The sequence below is a fragment of the Puma concolor genome, chromosome A2, assembly GCF_028749965.1.
Source record: "Puma concolor isolate L17-30 chromosome A2, mPumCon1.1.hap2, whole genome shotgun sequence".
Taxonomy (NCBI): domain Eukaryota; kingdom Metazoa; phylum Chordata; class Mammalia; order Carnivora; family Felidae; genus Puma; species Puma concolor.
Window position 1 is genome coordinate 171,642,933 of NC_141668.1, and position 19,888 is coordinate 171,662,820.

At 61.3% G+C, this 19,888-nt stretch overlaps 1 protein-coding gene and 1 long non-coding RNA gene across 6 annotated transcripts in view; one reads left to right on the top strand and one right to left on the bottom strand.

Annotated features, from left to right (window-relative positions):
* Positions 1 to 930: 930 nt before the first annotated feature.
* On the bottom strand, positions 931 to 18,562 carry PWWP3A (PWWP domain containing 3A, DNA repair factor). 4 transcript variants are annotated; one of them, XM_086699698.1, is made up of 15 exons: positions 18,429 to 18,562; positions 17,441 to 17,566; positions 16,732 to 16,817; positions 15,543 to 15,613; positions 15,311 to 15,421; positions 13,196 to 14,038; positions 11,954 to 12,055; positions 10,018 to 10,088; positions 8,584 to 8,660; positions 7,836 to 7,896; positions 6,001 to 6,076; positions 5,579 to 5,629; positions 4,605 to 5,041; positions 3,022 to 3,110; positions 931 to 1,255 (listed from the first exon to the last, which is right to left on the bottom strand). In XM_086699698.1, the coding sequence occupies exons 2-15, from the start codon at positions 17,495 to 17,497 to the stop codon at positions 1,201 to 1,203; spliced, it is 2,187 nt and encodes a 728-aa protein (XP_086555824.1). In that variant the 5' UTR covers positions 17,498 to 17,566; positions 18,429 to 18,562; the 3' UTR covers positions 931 to 1,200. The 4 variants fall into 4 exon arrangements, with proteins under 4 accessions (XP_086555824.1, XP_086555825.1, XP_086555826.1 ...); XM_086699699.1 differs by having other exon boundaries at positions 18,315 to 18,437; XM_086699700.1 differs by lacking the exon at positions 18,429 to 18,562 and adding an exon at positions 17,860 to 18,268.
* A 14-nt stretch (positions 18,563 to 18,576) lies between these two features.
* Positions 18,577 to 19,888, top strand: part of LOC147583940 (uncharacterized) — a 32,371-nt gene continuing 31,059 nt past the window's right edge. The window contains exon 1 of one of the 2 annotated variants that reach the window (XR_015248612.1): positions 18,577 to 18,905. This is a non-coding gene — a long non-coding RNA (uncharacterized LOC147583940). The remainder of the gene's footprint in view (positions 18,906 to 19,888) is intronic. The other variant, XR_015248614.1, reaches the window with a different exon arrangement.

The window sequence follows — 19,888 nt, forward strand, 5'->3', positions numbered from 1 at the left end:
TAAGTAACTTCTAGTGGGCCCGATGGGGGGCTCTAACCTACCAAGAGTCAAGGCACCACCTGAGCCAGCAAGGTGACCCCACCCCCACCCCCCAGCACCAAAATAATTCAAGATTCTTTTTTTAGATAAGCAGTAGACTTGAAGAGGTACCGAGGTGCGTGCAAGGACATCCCCATCCCAAGAAGTAGGGATGGGGGCGAGCGGTGACCACAGGAAGAGGTGGGACCGTTGCCTTGAGCCTCCGGGCCGGGGTTTCGAAATGAACCTCCCCTCCGTGGACTTCCAAGTACAACCTTCCGTCAGCTTACGGTAAATAATTCATTTGAGCACGGCTGTGACAGGTCGCCAGATGTCTGGGACTCCGTGCAAGGCCCGGCCAGGTGAAACTAAGTCAAGATCCTTTACGTGGCAGGTCACCAAAGGTCAGGGTCCTGAGCTGGGGACGCTCAGGCCATCGGGGTGACGAGACCTGCCCCCTTTCTTTGTGTCGGGGCAGGAACGGGAGCCTGGCCTCCAGATGAAGGCCGTCGTCTGCAGAAACCGGCCGGGCCGGAGTGGCACTCGCGGCCCCCACGGCGCGACCCCACGGCCGCACACACAACGACCTCTGCCGTTGCGAGTATGATGTCACAGCTCTCCAGGCAGATCAGCTACCCTGGGGGCCTGCTGGTGAGATGATGCTCCGCACGAGGCCAGACGCGGCCACGCGTGAAAATGCACGCGAAGGGACACTGTGGTGGCGGGCTCGCACTGTGACGCACGCCCCACACGGGGACGGAGTGGAACGAGGCCATCGCCAAGTGTACGTTCCACGTGTTCTCGTGCACAAGGAGTCACAGCGAATGCTACAGCACGAGATACCGGAGCGACACCGTGGACTCAGGGCCCACCTGGGGACAGACACAGGTGATCTGGAGGCAGACACGCACGTCGGGCTGTTTTAAAACTCTTTAATACTGGATACAATGCTTTTTAACATAAAAAAACAAATGTGCACCTTATGTTAAACAATACAGCACAGTCACAAATAATAATATGAAGGAAAATAAAAACATTTGCTTCAAAAACCTTTCAGGAACTGTACCTTCCAAAAAAAGCCAGGAAAACAGAAGCCACAGCTGAGAAGCACGCATACTCCAGCCCCCGTGAGGACGGCACGGACCCACCGGCCACAGGACCCGCGCAGCAGCCCCTCCAGCGTCAGCACCGCTGACTCCTTTCTTCCAGGAGCTGGTTATCAAACATTTCTTTTTCCCTTCAGAAAATAAAAGGAGATAACCTCATTTTAATAATTCATTGCTTTTTTTTTTTTTTTTTTTTTTTAGTGTTTGTTTATTCTTCAGAGACAGAGCGTGAGCAGGGGAGAGGCAGAGAGAGGAGACACAGAATCCCAAGCAGGCTCCAGGCTCTGAGCCCAACGCGGGGCTTGAACCCACGAGCCACAGGATCATGACCCGAGCAGAAGCCTCATGCTTAACCGACTGAGCCACCCAGGTGCCCCAGGAATTCACTGTGTCTTCAAGAGTGGGAAAGAGTCGGTGTTCCATGGGGACAGGGTCTCAGTTTAGGGAGACAGAAAGTTCTGGAGACAGACGCTGGGGGCAAGACAGCTGGGGGCAAGCCGCTGAGCTGTGCGTGTGGAGACAGTCGAAGAAGGCGAATTCTGTGTTATGCGCATCTCACGATTTTTTTTAAATAAACTCTTTAAAGAAAGTGAAATATCAGACTGTCCTCGCTAAGCGCACCCTGCTAAGGAATCACATAACCAATGCACGGCGTGTCACACTTGTCTAGGCGGCCACAGTGACAGAAGTCACGGACGCAGACAGCGCCTAGCGAAGCGCCTGCAAGTCCACGTGAGCACGCGGCTCCGGCGGAACGTGAGGCCGCTTCGTGGGGCAGGAAGACCGGCCGCCCTGCCCTCGGTTCGAGGCCACGTCCCTGGGGTCCGTCATCGGCACGGCCAGCGTCATCTCCGTGGTGCCCGACACGTTCGTGGCAGGTAAAGGGTGCGGATACTCCCGACGCTCTGAAGCTGGCGACCCAGGGCAGCAGCAAAGCGTGAAGACAGAGCCGTCCTCACCGGCGGAGCGGCCAGTCCCCGAGAGGCGCTCCGGACACGGGCGCCCCCGCCCCGCTCGCCTGAGAACACCGTTCCCTATCTGTGTGTGGAGGGCGCCACACCGGACGGAGACCCAGGGCCAGAGACACCGAGTTTCCCAAAGGCCCTTCTTGGTCTGCTTAGTGCAGCCGGGTCAACCCTCCCGCACGCAGAGCCACACTGGCTCTTCCGTGGACAGTGACGCAGGAGGCCTCCCCGCCCACCGAGGCGCACACCAGCAGCCCGGGGCAGTGTGCCCAGCTGGCCCCGGACACAGACCCTGGCCCGTGACTCTAGTTGAGTCTTCAGCCTGTCACAGCCACGCGGGCCCCGCCTGTTCCCAGCGAGGCCTGGCAGCGAGCCCAGAGACAGGATTAGGGGCTCTGGGGGCCAAAAATCCAAGGGCAGTGAACTATGCCGACGGAAGAGAAACATCTTGATCACCACATTCTTCTGACCGGCTAGGAATGGACCAGGGCGAGTGCCGCCACGTAATCCTACTGTGTTTTCTCAGCGGCCACGGCATCGGGGCAAGGGGGAGAGAGTTTGAAATGAGTGACTGCAAACCGCGATCAGGCTCAGCAAGGCTGGCACGCATCCAGGGAGCGGGCCCGGCGCACGGCCCACGGACCGTGGCGCGGGCCTGGGCTTGGGTCCAGATCTGCCTGCCCTGACCAGCTCGGGGACCCCGGGCCCCTGTCCAGACTCGCTAGCGGGGAACGTCCACCACTGGCTTCGCTGGATCCCCCCGGCAACTCCCGGCCAAGCGCTAACGTGCATTTCGACCGTTCACGATTCGTTCCCCCACCGGGAACCTGAGCCAGCGTGTCAGGAAGAGGGCCCGGGTCACAGCCGCCAGCGAACACGAGCCCTTCCAGACTCGCTGCCGCCGGTCGGGGGCGGCGCCCGGAGCAGCCTACCGGTAGCTGAGCGAAGGTCCTCGGAGGTACTTCGCCTCAGCCGTCTCGTAATCCACGGCGTCCACCGCAGCGATCGCACAGATGATGGCCTGCAAGAGGGCAGGGGGCGCTCAGCCACGGGCGGTGGGCCCACGCCGCACACGGGCTCGAGAGATGGGCGTGGGGCCTGGGGCGACTTCGGACCAGCCTCCACAAACGCGCACAGATTCCCTGAAGTCTCTGGACGTTTTTGAATGGCGTCAGTAATGCCATGTCTTGGGGACGAGGGAGAGAGTTCGTGTCACTAACAGCAGAGAATGAAAGGCGGGACCCAAACCAACTGGGATGTTTTAGAAAAGTTGTAAGCTTACTGTTCACACCACAGGGAAAACTACAAGACTGATGGTCCGAGCACGCGGTACGTCTGGTGTTGAGTCCTCGTTCACTTTGTTAGATAACGGAATCATGGTTACGTCAGAAAGCCTTTTCAAAGAGCCTGTACGGGGCGCCTGGCAGGCTGGGCTCGTGGAGACCGTGACCCTTGGTTCCTGGGCCCCGAGCTTAGGCTGCCGTCGGGCATAGACGCTACTTGAAAATACAATCTTTAGGGGCGCTGGGGTGGCTCGGTCAGTCGAGCGTCCGACTCTGGCTCACATCACGATCTCGCGGTTTGTAATTTCAAGCCCCACCTCGGGCTCACTGCTCTCAGTGCAGACCCCACCTCAGATCCTCTGGCCTCCGCCCCTCTCCTGCTTACACTCTCCCAAAAATAAATACTGAAAAAAATCTTTACAGACCCCCCCCCAACCTGGGCACTGCTGACGTCGGGGCACGTTACTCTCGGGGGTGTCCCGGGCACTGTGGGGTTCAGCAGCATCCCAGGCCCCACCTGCTGGGTGGCTGGAGCCCCCTCAGCGGGAACCACAGCCGTCCCCGCACGGGGACCAGCATCTCTGGGGCAGAACCACACTATCTGAGAGACACACACTGAAGTACTTCAGGACCAAGAACTGGGGATCTCCCCCGTAGTTATGTGAAGAGAGCTAGAGGTACAAACGGAGAGAGGCCACCATTCCGCACAGGCTACGTGACAGTGTTTTACTTTTATACCAATCTGAAAGCTTCCAGTTTGTATAAAGTTACGGGTTTTTGAGCACGGTAATTTTCTGCACGCACACGTACGCGCGAGCAAAGCCCCTGACCCTCCAGATAACCGGCGGGGTCTTGTGTGCTCCTGCCCAGCAAACCCCGGCTGCCGCATCTCCCCAGGCAGCTCCCGTTCTGGAAAAGTCCTCGCGTGCATATACGGACAAAGCACTCAGCTCTCGTTCTCTCGTCCCCTCTCCCCCCCACCGGCCACGAGGCTTAACCACGGAGGCCATCACACCACCCACAGACAGGAGCAGACAGGGCGGGTGCCTGGCTCCGCACCACGATGCCCCGCTCCCCCGCTGACTTCCGGAGTCCCCAGCCCCGCAGCAACCCCCCCCCCCACACTGTGGACGGCGCCCTGGCTTCCGGGCAGAGCTGGGAGGGGCTCTCGCCGGGCGCCGGCTGCCGACCCCCCACCCCTCACCGCGCGGAACCGGCCTGCGGCCACTCACTTCAGGCAGAAGAACGTCCAGGACGAAGCGGATCCTGTCGGCGTTGATCCGCGCCAGCGCCCTGCTGCCCGTCTCCTGGTAGACGCCCTGGAGGTACTTCACCACCAGGTCCAGCTGTTCCTCGTCCTCCAGGTACGTCTCCACGCAAGTCACGTACTGGCCCGAGTTCAGGAAGGTCTTCAGCCACCGGGACGGCTTCCTGTTCCTCAGGATGGCCCGCAGGTGGCCCTCGGCGCCCCTGGCCTTCACGATATACTCCACCAGCTTCTGGTTGGCCCGGTCCCGGGCAGCCCGCGAGCGGTCGGGGAGGACCTTCCTGCGAGGCCTCCTCCTTCCCTGAGGGCTCCCCGCCACAGGCTCCTCAGGGTCCCCCTTGCTCAGCTGGGGAAACCTGGTCCCCAACACGTCCTGCTGGATGGACTTGCGGACAGGGTAACCTGCGGAGCACCGACACGTCCTGGGACCGCCGGCCCGGCTGAGAGGACTTCCCGCCACCTCCCGTCGCTAACTGTGGCGCCCAGGCTGCGGGGGAGAGGCCCCGGGCCCCCGGGGAGGGCCCAAGGCAACACGCACAAGGCCCCCTCCTCTGACGGGTCCCCACATCCCTCCCCAGCTCGGCCCGTTCCGAGTGTGGCCCAGGAGAGCGGAGCCGAGGAACCCCTGGGCCCCCCAAGGAAGCACGGACTCCTCCGGCCCCACACCGGCAGCCGGGGACAAGGGGGTGCGGCGTACCCGTCGGTTAACCGAAGACCCGGGCCACGGGGAAGGCAGGCGCGAAGCACCGCCAGCCATGCTTTAGAGGCGAGGCCCGGTGCCCAGCGGACAGGGGGCAGGAGGCACGGCGGGGCTTGCCCCTGGAGATCCAGGCTCAGGCTCGGGCTACGGCACGGCCCATCCACCCAGACATCCCCTCCCGAACTTCAGACACCGAAGACAGCTGCTTCGCGGCTCTGAAGAGGAGTCAGCGGACTTACTTATATCAGCCGCGTAATATTCCAGGAAGGAGCCAGCAAAAGAGCCACAGCCTGCAGAGGGGGCAGGGGGGAGCCCGGTCACCATCAGAGGCGGCCCTGGAAATGCCCCAGGGTGGCTGGGTCAGGACACCTGCGTCACGTCGGCACCACCCAGACCGCTTCCAGCTGACGGAACCCAGCACTGCCGTCAGGGTGCCTCATGGCGCAGGAGGTGCCCAGAAGGGCCGCCGTCTAGACTCCCAACAACAGAACCTGGGGCACACGGAAGCCAGCTCTCCACCTCCCGTCCACACCTAGCAGCTTGGCCCTCGCCTCTGCCGGGGACGAGGCTGCCCCGGGCCCAGGCAGGGAACCCACGGAAGCAGGCCTGCGCCCCGGCGCCCAGGCCACCCCTCTGTCTGAGGGCTCGCGGGCCCACCTACCGAGCCGGACCCTGTAGTCCGTGATCAGGGAGACGCACCAGCCGATGGCCTGGTCAAAGTCCTCCTTGGCTTCGTTCTGCAACGACAAGGCCCGGACGCAGACGTGAGCAGGAGGCCACGGGAGCTCCTCCGCCCGTCTCCACGCCCCGGCTCCCACGTCCGGTCAGCAGACACATGCCGGGTGCGGCAATGCACACGGAGGCCCAGGTCTGGGGCCCGAGCTGCTTGGAAAGGGGTCACGTGTGAGCTGAGCACTTCAGGACAGGAGAGCTGGGGACTCTACGGGACAGAGGCGGACGCCCCCACACGCGGCTGGCGTCACCCTCACACAGGCAAAACTTGAAAGTCACACAACGTAAACCCTTCCAAGGGGACTCTCGGCGTCCTCTGCTCGGGACAGCGCCGGGTCCGTCGGGAGCAGGGCCGCCCGAGGATGAAGGACACCTGGCCACCGGGGGGGCGGGGGGCGCCCGCCTAGGCCTCGAGGTTTTCGCCTGCAAACCGAGGACCCCTGAGCCAGGACGGGGACCCACTACCTGAGCTCCACCTCCCGGGCCACCTCAGCCCGGCCTCCTCCTGTGGGACAGAGGCAGCGCAGGCGGCTCTGGAGGGAGGGGGGCTCTGGGCTCGGCTGGGCTTGCGGAGCGGCCCCTGGGACAGCGGGCGCTCATCAGGGAAGCACAGGGCACAGCCCATGGCCTTGACACCAGGACCAAAGCAGTGCAAAGAGTCACTCCAGGAGGGGGCGCTCCTTCGGCCAGACCGGCCTCTCGGAGACCCCACGCTTCCTCCCCACAGGTCAGCAGGAAGACAGGGAACAGGCACCATCCCAGCGTCTGGATCACGCGAGGCCACGTGCCATCTTTGTCACAAAACCCAATTCTTCACGTGGTTAGAGCACGCAGACCTCAAAGCAAGACTCCTGTCCTCCTCTCCAACTCCTCCACCCTGGGAAAGCTCCCGGAGCCCCGACGGGGGACTGTGTTTCAGGGGGCGTGGAAGGTCCTGAGGCCACGGCAGGCCCCCTTAGAGAAAGAGACCCCGCCGACGGGCACCCTGACAGGGACAGGGAGCCCAGCGCAGGCTGCTGCTCAGGGGCCAAAGTGAGGTCACAGCAGACGAGACAGACGGACGGCAGGGCCACGGCACAGACATACGCCCGTCAGCGGGGGGGGGGGGGGGGGGGGAGGAGGAGGAGGAAGAGGAGGAGGAGGAGAAAGGTGCTACCTTCCAGACGCCACCCACAGTCCTCAGAACCACACAACCCCTGGGGGGCCTCCACCCTTGAGGCCCCGGGGAAATCCTGGCAAACAGCAGGGACAAGCCTCTCCCCCTACAGGAGGCTTCACCGCGACCTGAACTCCAGGAAGCCGCTCGCCAGGCTGGGAAAAGACCGGCACCAGAGGGAGGCCAGCAGGCCCCTACCCCCCGCCCCCCAGCCAGCCTCGCGTTTTGAAAGCTGGCGTCTCAGAGTCAAACAGACCACGTGTTCTATGGACACGTGGCTCGTGGGCTCGTTGTACAATCAAGAGTCGACCACGGCGCTTCGACGCGGGGTCTCAGCCACCGGGAAGCCCAGGAAGCCCCTGTGGGGCACCGTCGCGATCTCTGTCACACGGGCGGCCTCTGCACGACGGCCCGCGGAAGGGGCCGGCCTAGCACCGGGCAAACTGTCCTCTGCGCCAAAGCCCCACCTGTACGACGAGGGGACGGCTGGCAACCTCCCCTGGGACGGTGGTCCCCACCAGGCACAGCGCCGTGGACCAGATCACGCGGGGAGCAGGGCCACCAGCCGCCAAGGGAGTCGTTTATAGAAACACCGACAATCCACCTACCAGAAGTTCCTGTTTCTCTTTGCAGTCAAAGTGCTTCAATCTCCGGAGAGACACAGTGATGCTAGAAGCAGACGAGCAAAGCTTAACATGAAGGAACCCGACCTCCCGACATGAGAAAACGCCTCCCTTTCCTCTGCTGAAACCAGTCAGGGCCACGGGGGCCTCCGCCAGCACCGGCTTCCTGATCGAAGGCCATCGCTCTCCGGGCTGCCCGAGGAAGCCCCTCAGAGACAGGCGCCCGGCAGGTGACCGGCAGGCCCCGAGAGGACCCCTAGGGGACACAGCCGAGGACGCCCACGGGAGGCGGAGGCAGCAACCCAGGGCCAGAGGGTCAGAGGCCAGCTCTACGTGTTCGCCTCCAAAACGTGTTTCTGAAGTGCCCTTTGAGCAGAAGGGGATGTTCGTGTGCATTTTCATCCCGGGACAGGGGACCAGTAGAGGGTGACCAGACAACCAAACAAATGGCGGAAGTCGGGGAGGCAGGCCGCCGCTCACAGCACCCGCCCGAATCACAGTACGGTTTGTGGGGAATGGCAGGATCCAAGGGGTGTCCGGACCTCACTTCAGAGCCGGCAGATAGAGCGCAGACAACTGGACCATCTGACCGGTCCCTCTGTCTGGATTCTTCCCCCGGGAGCTGGATCACAGGGCCCGCCCCCCCCCCCCCCCCCCCCCCCCGACCTCAGTGCCCCCGAGCGGCCAGGCCTTCACTGGGGAACCGTCTACAGAGAGCAGAGAGCTGGGTTACCCTCTCCCTTTCGGGTCCATGTGGCCCTCAATGAAGAGCACGCTGGCTTTCTTCTCCCTTCGCCGGACGCTCTTGACCTGTTGGCAAATCCGAGAAAACAAAGCATCAAGAACCCAGAAGAAGGCACGGGTCTGAAATACGCTCTTGACACGTTTCCGTCGTGCAGACGGACATGAGCGGCGCGTGGCCAGGAACGTGGCCGGCCGGGAGAACGGACAAAGTCCGCGTGGGACACACTCAAACACCGCCCGGCTGCTTCACGCACTGCCGTCAGCGCTCACAGTGGAGCAGGACCACGTGGGCTTTGCTTTCTTTTCTTTTGTGACACAGAGCGCGAAGCCCACTGCTTCTGACCACCTGCGTGTGTGACACATGGACCCTCCCCTGCCTCAGCAGGGCAAGCTCATCCTCATTTTCAGGACGAGAAACGTGAACAGAGAGAGTGGCGACCAGCCGAGGACACAGGGAAGCAGGGTGCCTGACTCCGGCCAGCCTCCCCGCCCCCCTGGCACCCCTCCGGGGCCCCGGCTCAGCCATAAACCAAGGGTGCACCCCAGGAACCTGTGAGCTTGGAGATCCGCTCCCCAGCGGGGCCCCCGGGGCACTGGGGAAGAGGAGGAGGTCCGGGAAAAGGTGCCAATCGCAAGGGGCACGCGAGTGCTGAAAGTAAGCCGAGGGGCCCCGATCGACGACTCCCCACAACTGTGACAAGACGCTGACCCGAGGACCACCACCCCCCCTTCTGCCTGAGCCTGTGCTCAAGCCACACGTTCTGCCCATATGCGAACCACACTTGCTGCTACGGCCAGTCAGCCCCATCCACGGAGGCCAGCCTCGCAGCAACAGGAGCGTCTCCCGACTCCGGCAAACGTCTTCCTTATTACACGTCACCGTCTCTGACCGCGAGTTAAAGAACTACAGCTGGCATTGCAGGGTCCTGTCCACACCGCAGGGGCACAGAGGAGGATACGGGATGGAGGGGCTGACAGCCAGGATGCTGCCTTTGCCCAAAAATAAACGGACAGCCTGCAGCGTCCCGGCCCGGAGAAAGCCAGGAGTTCGCTGCGCTGGGGCTCAGTCACCGCCCGTGCACAACCGGCCCCTGCCCCAAAACCTCACCCAGCTCGACGCTCCCGCAGGGGAAAGGTTCCAAGCGCACAACGTCAGACACGAGCAAATCGCAGACCTCCCTTCAGGCAGGTTTTCCTGAGCCTGCCCGGCAGAGATTGGGCCCAGGACCCTCACACTCAACTGCGCCCAAATGATCAAACACCCCTTACTCAGGCAAGTCTCCAGAAACCTTGCTCGTAATTATAAGCCCATCGGTTTTCCCCGGGGAAAATATCTGCCGGCGTCCAAATGACAACAGCAGAGCGCGAGTGAGCCGAGGGGTGGGGGTTGCTGCGGGGCCCCCGGAGCCGGCCCCATGCTCACCACTGCTGGCCAGAAGGGGTACTTCTGGTGTTTCAGCCAGACCAGCATTCCTACTTCAAAGGAGCGTGGTTCTAGAATTAAAAAGAAACAAAGACAAAAAGAACATTAAGTCAGCTCCCTATCACGCACCGAATTCAACAACTTAAGAGAAAACAACTGTTGGGACTTGGCCTGAATCTGACGCGCCCTAACTCCGGTCAGAGACCCCAGCGGCTGGGACGGCATCCAAGGGCCAGTTGTGAGCACGCCCTGTGGTTAAGAGCTGGTTTCTTCACGGGACGATACGCCTGGTCACGCAGGTGGTGACACGGGAAGGTGCCAGGCAGGGAGCACTCAGTACTACCTTTGCCACTTGCCTGTAAATCTCAAATTCTTCCAAAGTAGAACATTTTTTAAAAAGCGTGGCACAGAAACCCCGACGCGAGAACCAGATTCCTAGGAAGCTCATCAGTCTGAAAAACGAGACTCTTAAAAAGCAAAAAATAAAAAATAAAAAAAACCCAAAAGGAATCGCTGAAATCATCACTTGCTAACTCCGTGTTTGTGAACAAAGTTTGACAGGATTTCCGGCCCCAAACCACCACACTGCAGAACAGAATCACAGTTGGAACTGAGACAATCAGGTCACAAAACCCCGCAGACAGGAGGCCGCCCTTCCCTGCCTGCGGAGCCGCCCCGGCGACCAGCGGGCGCAGCGACAGGAGCACGGCCGGCCGGCGAGCGGACGCCTGGCATCCATCTGGCGAAAAGCACCCAGTTTCTGAGAGAACCGTCAGGGCCCCGGGAGGACAAACAGGTCTGGGGAAACACCCAGACGGACGTCAGGCTGCCGGGGTGGGGTGGGGGGGGGACGGGGAGAAGACCAAACCAGATGGAAGCACAAAACAGGGCCGAGAACAAGCGCGGCGGCTTCTCGGGGCCGTGGGGACCCAGCAGCCGAGAGGAAAACGCCCTTGAGGAAGAAGGCCCAGAGTCCCTTCTCCGGCCTGGTGAGCTCTGCCCTGCTCCCTGCTCCCGGGAGCCAAGCCTACAACAGAGCTCCCTCCCAGAGGTTTGTGCCCTGCAGGCTGCAGCCCCCCATGGTGGAACTATCTAGATAACTGAAGGTGGGGGAGGGCTCAGTAAGTAACAAATCGTTGCCACGAAGAGTCATCGGAAGACCATGCGGAAACGTAAAGCGTGTCCGGTCAACAAGTTACAAAAAGGAAAACCGCACGGAACGGGTCATGTCTGGCGAAAAGAGCCGAGTCATAAGAGCGCGACCGGCACGGCGGCCTCCCGGGGTACGGTGGGGGCGACCCTTGAAGGAGGAGTTCCCCCACACTGTACTCTCTCTCCCACGTCTTGTGAATCTATAGATTTCGTGACGAAAAGGCTAAAAAATATCAGACTACGTTCAAACGGATAGCTCAGGAGTAAGTCTCAACAGAAAATTCGTTCTGAACGATTTACTCCAGGAAACAGACTAACGTGCTGTCGGTCGCTGGTTCAGGTCCGCGCCTCCCACCCTTCCACAGGGGGCCAGGGCACCTCCCCGCACGCGTGTTTGCCGGGGGCCCGCAGCACGTGTGGGAGGGGCCCCGGGCCGGAGACCCTGCGTCTCCGGACACGCGTGCAAACACCACCCCCAAAGGTCCGCGGGCGGCACCGGGCCGCCCCCCCCCCCCCGCCCCCCAAGAGTGGCGACGGACCCCTCTCTCCACTTGGCTGTCCTTCCTTCCCACGGAGGGGACGGGACGACACAGAAAGGAAGCCGCGAGCCGGCAGGGAGGGCTGGCCCGTCTCCTCCCAGGGAGTCGCCCTCCCCTTTGTGTGGTGATCCTTGTCAAGACAGAGCGCGCAGAACGCGGCACTTCTGAAGCTTCCGAAGCTGTCAGTGCAGCAGGAGGAAACTGAACTGGCCGGGGGCCGTCAGCCCCCGCGCCCCGCACCTTACCGTGGTACAACAGGATGCGGGGGGGCTCCTCTTCGTCCTCCTCCTCCTCCAGAACGGAACGGACGGGCGCACGCTCCACGGACTCTCCCGAAGTCGGACGGGCTGCCAATGGCATCAGGTTACTTACTTTCATCTCTACCGTTCCAGGAACTCATCCCCAGAAACCGTGTCGTGATACGAGACCGTAAACGCAAAAATGAAAGGTCCCGCGTCACGCACGCTCTCACCTTGCCGGATTCAAACAGGACTCACTTTGACTAACGTACATTCCAAAGAAAGACAAACGAGAGGGAAAGGGGGTGGGGGAGAGGCGGAGAGACCGAGGGAGGGGAGAGGGCTCTCGGTCTCCGAGCACGGCCGGCACACAAAGCAGCGAGCTCCGGCAAGGCGAACGAACAGGGGCCGGGAGAACGCAGGGTCACGGGGAGAGGGGTGCGGCGCACCTCCCCGCGGCCCCCGTAGGCACTGGGACACGGCCTCGCCGAGTTTAAACTCACAGCAGCAACCCGAGTGTGCAGCCAGGGGATCTCGAGGTACCGAACCACGCAGAAATCAGCGGGATACCGCCACGGAAAGACCAGAAGGAGCCACGGTGCGTGACTGCGCGCGCGCACACACACACAGAAGTGTGTCTCCACAGGAATTCTTAAAAAGTCAGGAGCCCGGGGGCGCCTGGGTGGCTCAGTGGATTAAGTGTCCGACTTTGGCTCAGGTCACGATCTCACAGTTCGTGGGTTCAAGGCCCACGTCAGGCTCTCTGCTGACAGCACAGACCCTGCTTTGGATTCTGTGTCTCCCTCTGTACTGCCCCTTCCCTGCTTTCTCTCTCTCTCAAAAATAAATAAGCGTTAAAAAAAAAAAAAGGTTGAAAGCGTTCTGAGTTAATCACTTCTGAGGTTCTCGCCCGTTCAACGGGACCGGCTCCTGTAGGTTTGAGCATCAGAGAGCGTGCGGGGTGCGGCCACAGCGTCCCTCAAGCACCAGGCCCGGCCTCCAGTGACCCGTCCCCTCTCCGGCTCAAAACGAAACCAAAAACACAGGGATTTGGGAGGCGCTGGGCTAGTTACAACCCGGTGGGAAAGACCACCTAAACAGGAACCAGGAAACATCTGCCCTGCGTTCTGATCTGCTCTCCTTAAGCTCTAGTTAGAAATACACCAGGAGCCGGAGCCGGCCCCGCACGGACTGCGGGAGAACCCCAATCCGCCCTCTGCCAGCACAAGGCGACTCTCGGCCACAGACCTTTAGCTTCCTCCACGAGGACTCGAAGATCTCCCGTCTCCTCCGTGGACGCCCGGGGGGCAGGCAGGTGGAGTCTGGCAGCGCCGGGCAGAGCCCTGCATTTCCCGGGCCCCTGCCTGGGGGACGCCACTGCCCCCGGCTCCAGCCGCGCCGCGGGTGGCCTCTGGCCACTATCGGGGCGAGGCCGCTTGGCAGGGAGGCCTTGGGCATCCGGGCAGGCTGGGGGCCCTGGGGCTGGGGGCCCGGTGGGGCCAGGCAAAGGTAAGCTGGCGTCTCGTCCTTTGGCCTGGAGACCCTCCTCCTTCACTGTGGGAGGTGAGCCGGGGGCTGGCAGGCGGCTTTCTTCATCGTCTCCCTCCGAGACGGAAGGTGCGCTCTGACCCACGGCGGGCTCCGGAGCTACACTTCTTCCCCTTTTACGAGGGGTTGTCCGACTTGCACAGCACGTTCTCGACCCATGACCATCCTGAGAACCACCTCCGGCTGGTGGGACTACCAAGGCTTGCGGGCTTGCGCTTTTCCTGAGCTCCTTCTTGTGGTCCACCTTGCACCTGGGGTCCTTTTGACAAGTGGGGGAACCTGACAGCCTCGGGTGGACACGTTCCCTCCTCTCGGGTCCAGATGTGCCCGGGACAGCCTCCTGGACGCAGGAAGAGGCAGGGTCACAGAGCAAGGAGGCCAGTTCCATGGGCTTCTCTCGTGAACACAGAGCGGTTCTTTCTTCTCTAGAAGGGCTTTCTCGAGGCAGACCTGTGCTCTCGTTCAAAACGTCCAGGGCCACTCGAAGCGAGCGTCTGTAGGCCAGCTCCTCTAGGGGTTCAGCAGGAACCTCATTCTGGGAGGCTGCAAGAACGGGAAGCAGACAAAGCCTGGTGACGCCCAGGCCACCAAGCCACCGGTCACCCAAGGTCCTCCAAGGTCCTCGGTGGCTTTCACACCTGAAGGGAGGTCTGCCCCTCCTCAGCCACATCTTCCCCAAAGGGGGACAAGGCCACAAAACAACAGCTATTGTTTGGGGCCGCGGGGGGGGGGGGGGGGGGGGGGGGTGCTCTGCTTTTCCAAAAACAACCTGACTGACCCTAACCTGCGCGGCTTACAAAGGACAAATCCCTCCAGGTCACCAAACAATGCAGCCAGCTACTCAGACGCTTCCTGCTTCCCGAATTGGCTCGGCCTGACAACTGCAAATTCAATCAGGTCAAGAAAAACCCTCGCCAGCCCCACAAAGAACTCGCCAGCACCGAATCCTTGGGTGGCGCCCGTGAAAGGGACCCATCGTGGGCTGGCAGGGTTTCCATACTTCTTCGCAAAGCATCTCAGAGCCAGAAACGAGAGTCACGAGTTTGAGATTCTAGCCTGACCTCCCGGCTGCAACGGTTTCATTTATTTGTTCCGACACGACACACAGACCCGGACTGCTTATTTGAACGAGACGACGGCTGCAATGTCACGACTCAGCGGGCACAACACCTACTGGCACGGTATATTTCCCTGTTGAGTGTTAAAGGCTCCCACAAATAACCGGCCCCCGACGTGATTGGAACAAATGACGAGGAGCGTCCGAGAGGTGATGGCCGACGCCACCTAAGATGTGCCCAGTGGACGCCGCTTTGAACAAAAGCGGTTTTTCCAACGACATAGGAAAATAGATCCTATTTCCCAAACACCCCTGGAAGCACTCCCGGTCAGCCTTTTCACAAGACCAACAGCTCTCGGTATAGGGGGTGCGTGCCCCCACTCCAAGGCGACAGAAAACACTTCTGCTTGGTCTGCCGAGTGGCCACCAGGTGAGCAGGCACTCAGCCCCAGCACCGCGAGGCTCGGGTGCTCCCACCTAGGAAAGGCGAAGGGGTGGGTGTCGGCCTCCCACCTCCCATCGGCCTCGCCCCCACCCAGGAGGGCACCGGCACGCGGGGGGGCGTCCCACAGTGATGCTGGTCACATAGTCCTTTCTCCCCAGAGCCCAGCTAGGGAAGGTAAATACGCAATCCACTGCTCTCAACCCCCGGGCAGAGAAAAGAGCAGCGCCAAGGCCGTTTCTGCAGCCTTGCTATGGGACGGGGGCGGGAGGAGAAAGGACGCTCTTCCCCCCTCTCCTCACGGAGGCAAACGCACTCCGGGTCTCATTCTTATGTACACCGGAGGCCACGGATGCGACCAGCAGATCCCAACGCTCGCAGACGGCCGCGCAGGGAGTCCGGAACAGGATCGGTCCCAGGGTAGACTCTGCAAGGGTTCAAGAAAGCGGATCCATTTTCTTCTCCTCCTTCAGCTCGGGGTCCCCTGGGAAGCGGGGTCTTTGCATTCCCCCACGCTGTCTCTTTGTTACCTAAAGACGTGCTCTTACCCAACGTGGAAGCGATTCGTTCGATGTGAGCCGTCTTCAAGGCCTCCACTTCCGTGCTCCTCACCTTAATCCTGCGGGGACAGAAACGCCCGTTATCTGCTACCAGCCAAGGCCGCGAAGGCATTTTCAAACGTGGTTTTCTTTAGATGACAAAAGAGTTACATTCATTTTCTTCCTTCTCGACCTCGCGCTTAAACCAAAAGTCACGGCCAACTAGGAATTCGTGTGCCTGAGGTTAGAGGCAGTAAGGACCCTGGTGAATGTGGCTTTTTTGCTTTTTTCCCTTTTAAGACAGAAAAGGTTGGCTGGATTTAAGAGTAAGAATGAATTCAAATCGTGACTTTTATGAGGCAAATCCTACTTTCAACTACACAAACGACTCCTTTGTTAGGTTCTCAGAGTAGAAGGTAATGTCACTAAAAGCTGTTTACAGCCCAGCAGGTGTGTTTTAGTTTAAAAGGATGCGCTGTCCTTTTAAACTCGAGTATTCAATTACCTTCCCAGCCGCAGGGAAAGCGTGAGCTGGGGACCAAGTGAGCTTAGGAGGCGGCTCTGAAGAGGGACGGGGACCTGGGGAAGCTGTAACCAGAGCGGACGAGGTTTTATTCTCTCTGAATGGGGAATTCTCCCGTTAGACCCAGCAATACCACAATCCTACGTGATGTGGGCATTTTAATCATTCTGGCCGATATTTTGTTCTTCGGTCACCGGATAACAAAGGAGAGTAATGCTGCCCCGTAGCCGAGCATTTGCCGTCTGAATGCTACATAATAGCTTCTTACTGGACGGACAGGCTGAAACAGCAAACACGTCAAAACTGACAGGGGCCCGTCCCACAAGTTTCTGAGAAAAACACACGCAAATCTGCGGGAAGGAACTATCCACACGCGAACCCCAACAAGCGCTTCCCCTGCGTGTTATTTATGCTTGTTGTTTTTGTACCGCGCTCTCTCACACAGAGCCCTTCGTATAAATGTTCATTTCCAGACAGACGTAAAAAAAAAAAAAAAAGAAAAAAATCAGCGTTTGCCTCTTAAGGGTATTATGAACACAGGTCAGTTACAGCAACTAAAGAGTTAACAAGCGCTTAAGAGTTTACTTCACTTTTTGGCAGGGGGACAGTAAAAGAAATCCCATTCAGAAAAAAAGATAACATTAAAAAAAAAAAAAAGACCCCACAACACTTAACTTTTCATCTAGGGAGAGTATTTGAACACTTAGAAAAAATTCCTTTTTCCTCTTAGTTTTTGTTGCCACCTCCGTTCTGGCCAAAACCTGTATTAAAAAAATAAAGCAGAAAACAAAACAAAACAAAACCAAAAACACAAAATCCTTGTTACTAAGACACAACAAACAGTTGACGCAAAGCAGCTCTGGGCAGCGCAGCCGCGGCCGGTGACTCTTAAAATATCCCACCCCCAGACCTCAGCAACCTCCTGTCTAATCCTGCCCTTCTACAGATGGGGAAACCGAGGCCCTCGGGGTCAGGGGCTGACCCAGGCGGGGAGCAGGGTCCCGGCCTGGCAGTGCAGCACTCTCCCTGTTGCGTTGCTAGAAAGTGTCCCCGAGGCACTCCCATTATTTACTACCACAAGGCTCCCTTCCAGATATTTCCTGGAATTACATACTGCCTCACCGCCCTTTTTAAAGCAGAGTCTGTTAATTTTCCTAAGTGTAGAAAAAAGGACACTTCTGGAAGCGTAACCTTGTAAGCAGCAGACCAGAAAGAACCCCATTAACCGGGGAATGCGTGAGGTTCGGTGCCAAGAGATCCGGGCGCCAACTGCTCGGGCTCAATTATGTCACCGAAAGAACTCCTAGCCTCCTCCCGATGAAGATTTTACTTGTCACCCAAAAGTCACTTCTAACTCCTGAAATTACGCAACAACGGCTGTCACCTTTGCAGGCCATAATCGCTTTTCCCATCTGCAGAGGACATACTTGGCGTCGGTCATGACTTAGACTCATGTGGCAGGTGGTAGTGATTTGGCACAAAGTACTTGAAGGTCGGACTCGATGTGCCCCTGCAACAAGATGTGCACAGTGGTTCATAAAAGCGATAGCTGGCCACCTTAGCACAGACGGGACCCTCAAGGGCACGGGTCACTGGGGCTTCGCCTCGAGTTAAGAGGGTCACTCCTGTAACCTCGCGCGGAGATGCTCAGCGTCAAGAAGAAACGGCTGGCCTGGGTACCCGGGGAGGCGCCCGCCCTTCTCTCGGAAATCAAATGCAGCCGCCGCCCCCCCCCCCCCCAGGGTCTGTCTGGCTCCCGCCTAAGAGGCTCCCGAGCAACTCTTCTGCGTGCCTGCCTCCCACCTTCGCACGGGAAGCGATTTAAACAAAGCTTACAACCCTCCCCCGTTTGGGGAGTGAACAGTTGCCCCCAGTTGCAAAAAAAATAAAATGGGAGGAAACGGCCGCTCTTTTCGCCTGCTCTGGCCCTGGAAGGACGGGGACAGCTGCGGGCCGCTCGTCACCGCAGGGGACACACAGGCCTGGCTACGCACGGAGAGCAGAGGGGGGGCTCGTTCGCGCACAGAGGGGCGCAGGCGGCGGGCGAAGGCGGTTGCAGACGGGGACCCGGGGAGGGACGGGGGCGCACGCAGCCGACGAGGCGCCGCGGTGGACAGAGAAAGGGGCGAAAGCGGCGGCCCCCTCCCCCCGCGCTCAACGCCCCGGGGAGGGCCTCCTTTGGGGGTTCGCTCCTCCCCGCCCAGGCCCGGCCCGGCCGCCTCAGCCCCCGCCCGCCAACCGCGGGCCGCGGGCCTCACCGGGCGGCCGGCCTCCCCAGCGCGGTGGCCCCGAGCCCCCGGCGGAGAGCGAGGAGGCCGTGGCGGCCCAACGGCGTCGGCACCCGAGCCTCCCCCACCCGAGCCCGCGCTCACCGCCTCCGCCGCCGCAGCCGCCGCTCCCCGCGGGCCGGGGGCGGGGCCGGCCTGGCGGCGCCGCCAAGCTCCACCCCCGCCGCCGACCAGTGGGGCGCACGTACCCGCCCCGGGCCCCGCCCCTTCCGCCTGGCTGGGCGTGAGCGCGCGGTTGACGGACAGGAGCTGGGCGGGCGGGCGGGCGGGCGCGCGCGCGCACGAGAGGCAGAGTGACTGACGGGCGCCTGGAGGGCGCGCGGGCGCGAAGCCGAGGGGCGCGTAGCCGGCGGCGACGGCGGCCGGCCCGGCACGCGAGCCTGTGAGAGGGTTCGGCCGAGTTCCCTTTGCGAACCCGCCTCCGGGCGGCGCGGCCTGTCGAAGGCGGCCTCCCTGGCGCGAGAGAACCTTCCAGAGCCTTCCAGAACCTTCACGTTCCTGAGGCGCCACGTGCTGCCGCGGTTCCCACGGCGCAGCCTCTGGGAGCGGCCCGGGAAGCAGGTACCAGCGCGTGGGCCGGGCCGCGGGGTCGCGTCGCTTCTCTCCAGCTTCATCCCCGGCGCTCGGCGAGGCACGACCCTCAGCAAGACGACCCCGGGGACCGCCCCCCCTCCGCCTCACGTCCAGCCGCTGTCGGGGGCGGGGGGTGAGGGAGGAGAGGAAAGCTGACGACGGGGGGGCGGGGCTATCGCGGTCAGGGGGGGCAGAGGGGGAGGGGCGGGGACGCCCGGGGGGGCGGGGCGTAGCGGGTGACCCCGGGGGCGGGGCTGCCCCGCGGGCAGAGGGAAGGCGCTTCCGGCGGGCTCCCGCCTGCGGGCGCGGGTCGTGCTCTAGGGCTCCGGGCCCCGTGCCCCTTCCAGGCCTGACCGGGGCTCGAACGGACTGAAACTCTGCTCGAGTGTAGCTTCGGAGGCAGTTCTGGAACCGCGGTCGAATCGTTTTAGGAAGTTCGGACTCCGCTGTGGTTTAGCGGCTCGCCCTCTGGGCTGCGTGTGTCCGTCGTAACCTTGGGTTTCGTGTTACTGGTTGACGAGCGAGCTTCGGGCGCTCCCGGCCCCCCCCCTCGCCCCCCCGTCACGTTCACGGGGACGAGAGGGGTCGTCCCGCCGGGCGGGCCGGCCGCCGGCCGTTAGCGGGCAGTGCGAAGTCGGGGCTGCGGGCCTGGAGAGCCGCTCGACCAAGATCTCGTCTGTGCCCTCCGAGGGTTCAGAGCCTCCAGCCGGGGTTAGTTGTGAGGATACAGGCGGATGTGCCCCAGGACCTGGTCAGGTGTGCCCCCAAGACGGACGGATGTGCCCCAAGACGGATGGATGTGCCCCAAGACGGGCAGATGTGCCCAAAGACCTGGTCGGATGTGCCCCCAAGACGGACGGATGTGGCCCTAAGACCAGGTCGGATGTGCCCCCAAGACGGACGGATGTGGCCCCAGGACCAGGTCGGATGTGCCCCAAGACCTGGTCGGATGTGCCCCCAAGACGGGCGGA

Coding starts and splice junctions, on each gene's coding strand:
- PWWP3A (XM_086699698.1), bottom strand. CDS start 17,497: ATGACCGACGCCAAGTATGTCCTCTGCAGATGGGAAAAGCGATTATGG. Junction 15,422..15,542: donor ACGAATCGCTTCCACGTTGG/GTAAGAGCACGT, acceptor GAACCCTTGCAG/AGTCTACCCTGGGACCGATC. Junction 14,039..15,310: donor ACATAAGAATGAGACCCGGA/GTGCGTTTGCCT, acceptor CCGTTCTTGCAG/CCTCCCAGAATGAGGTTCCT.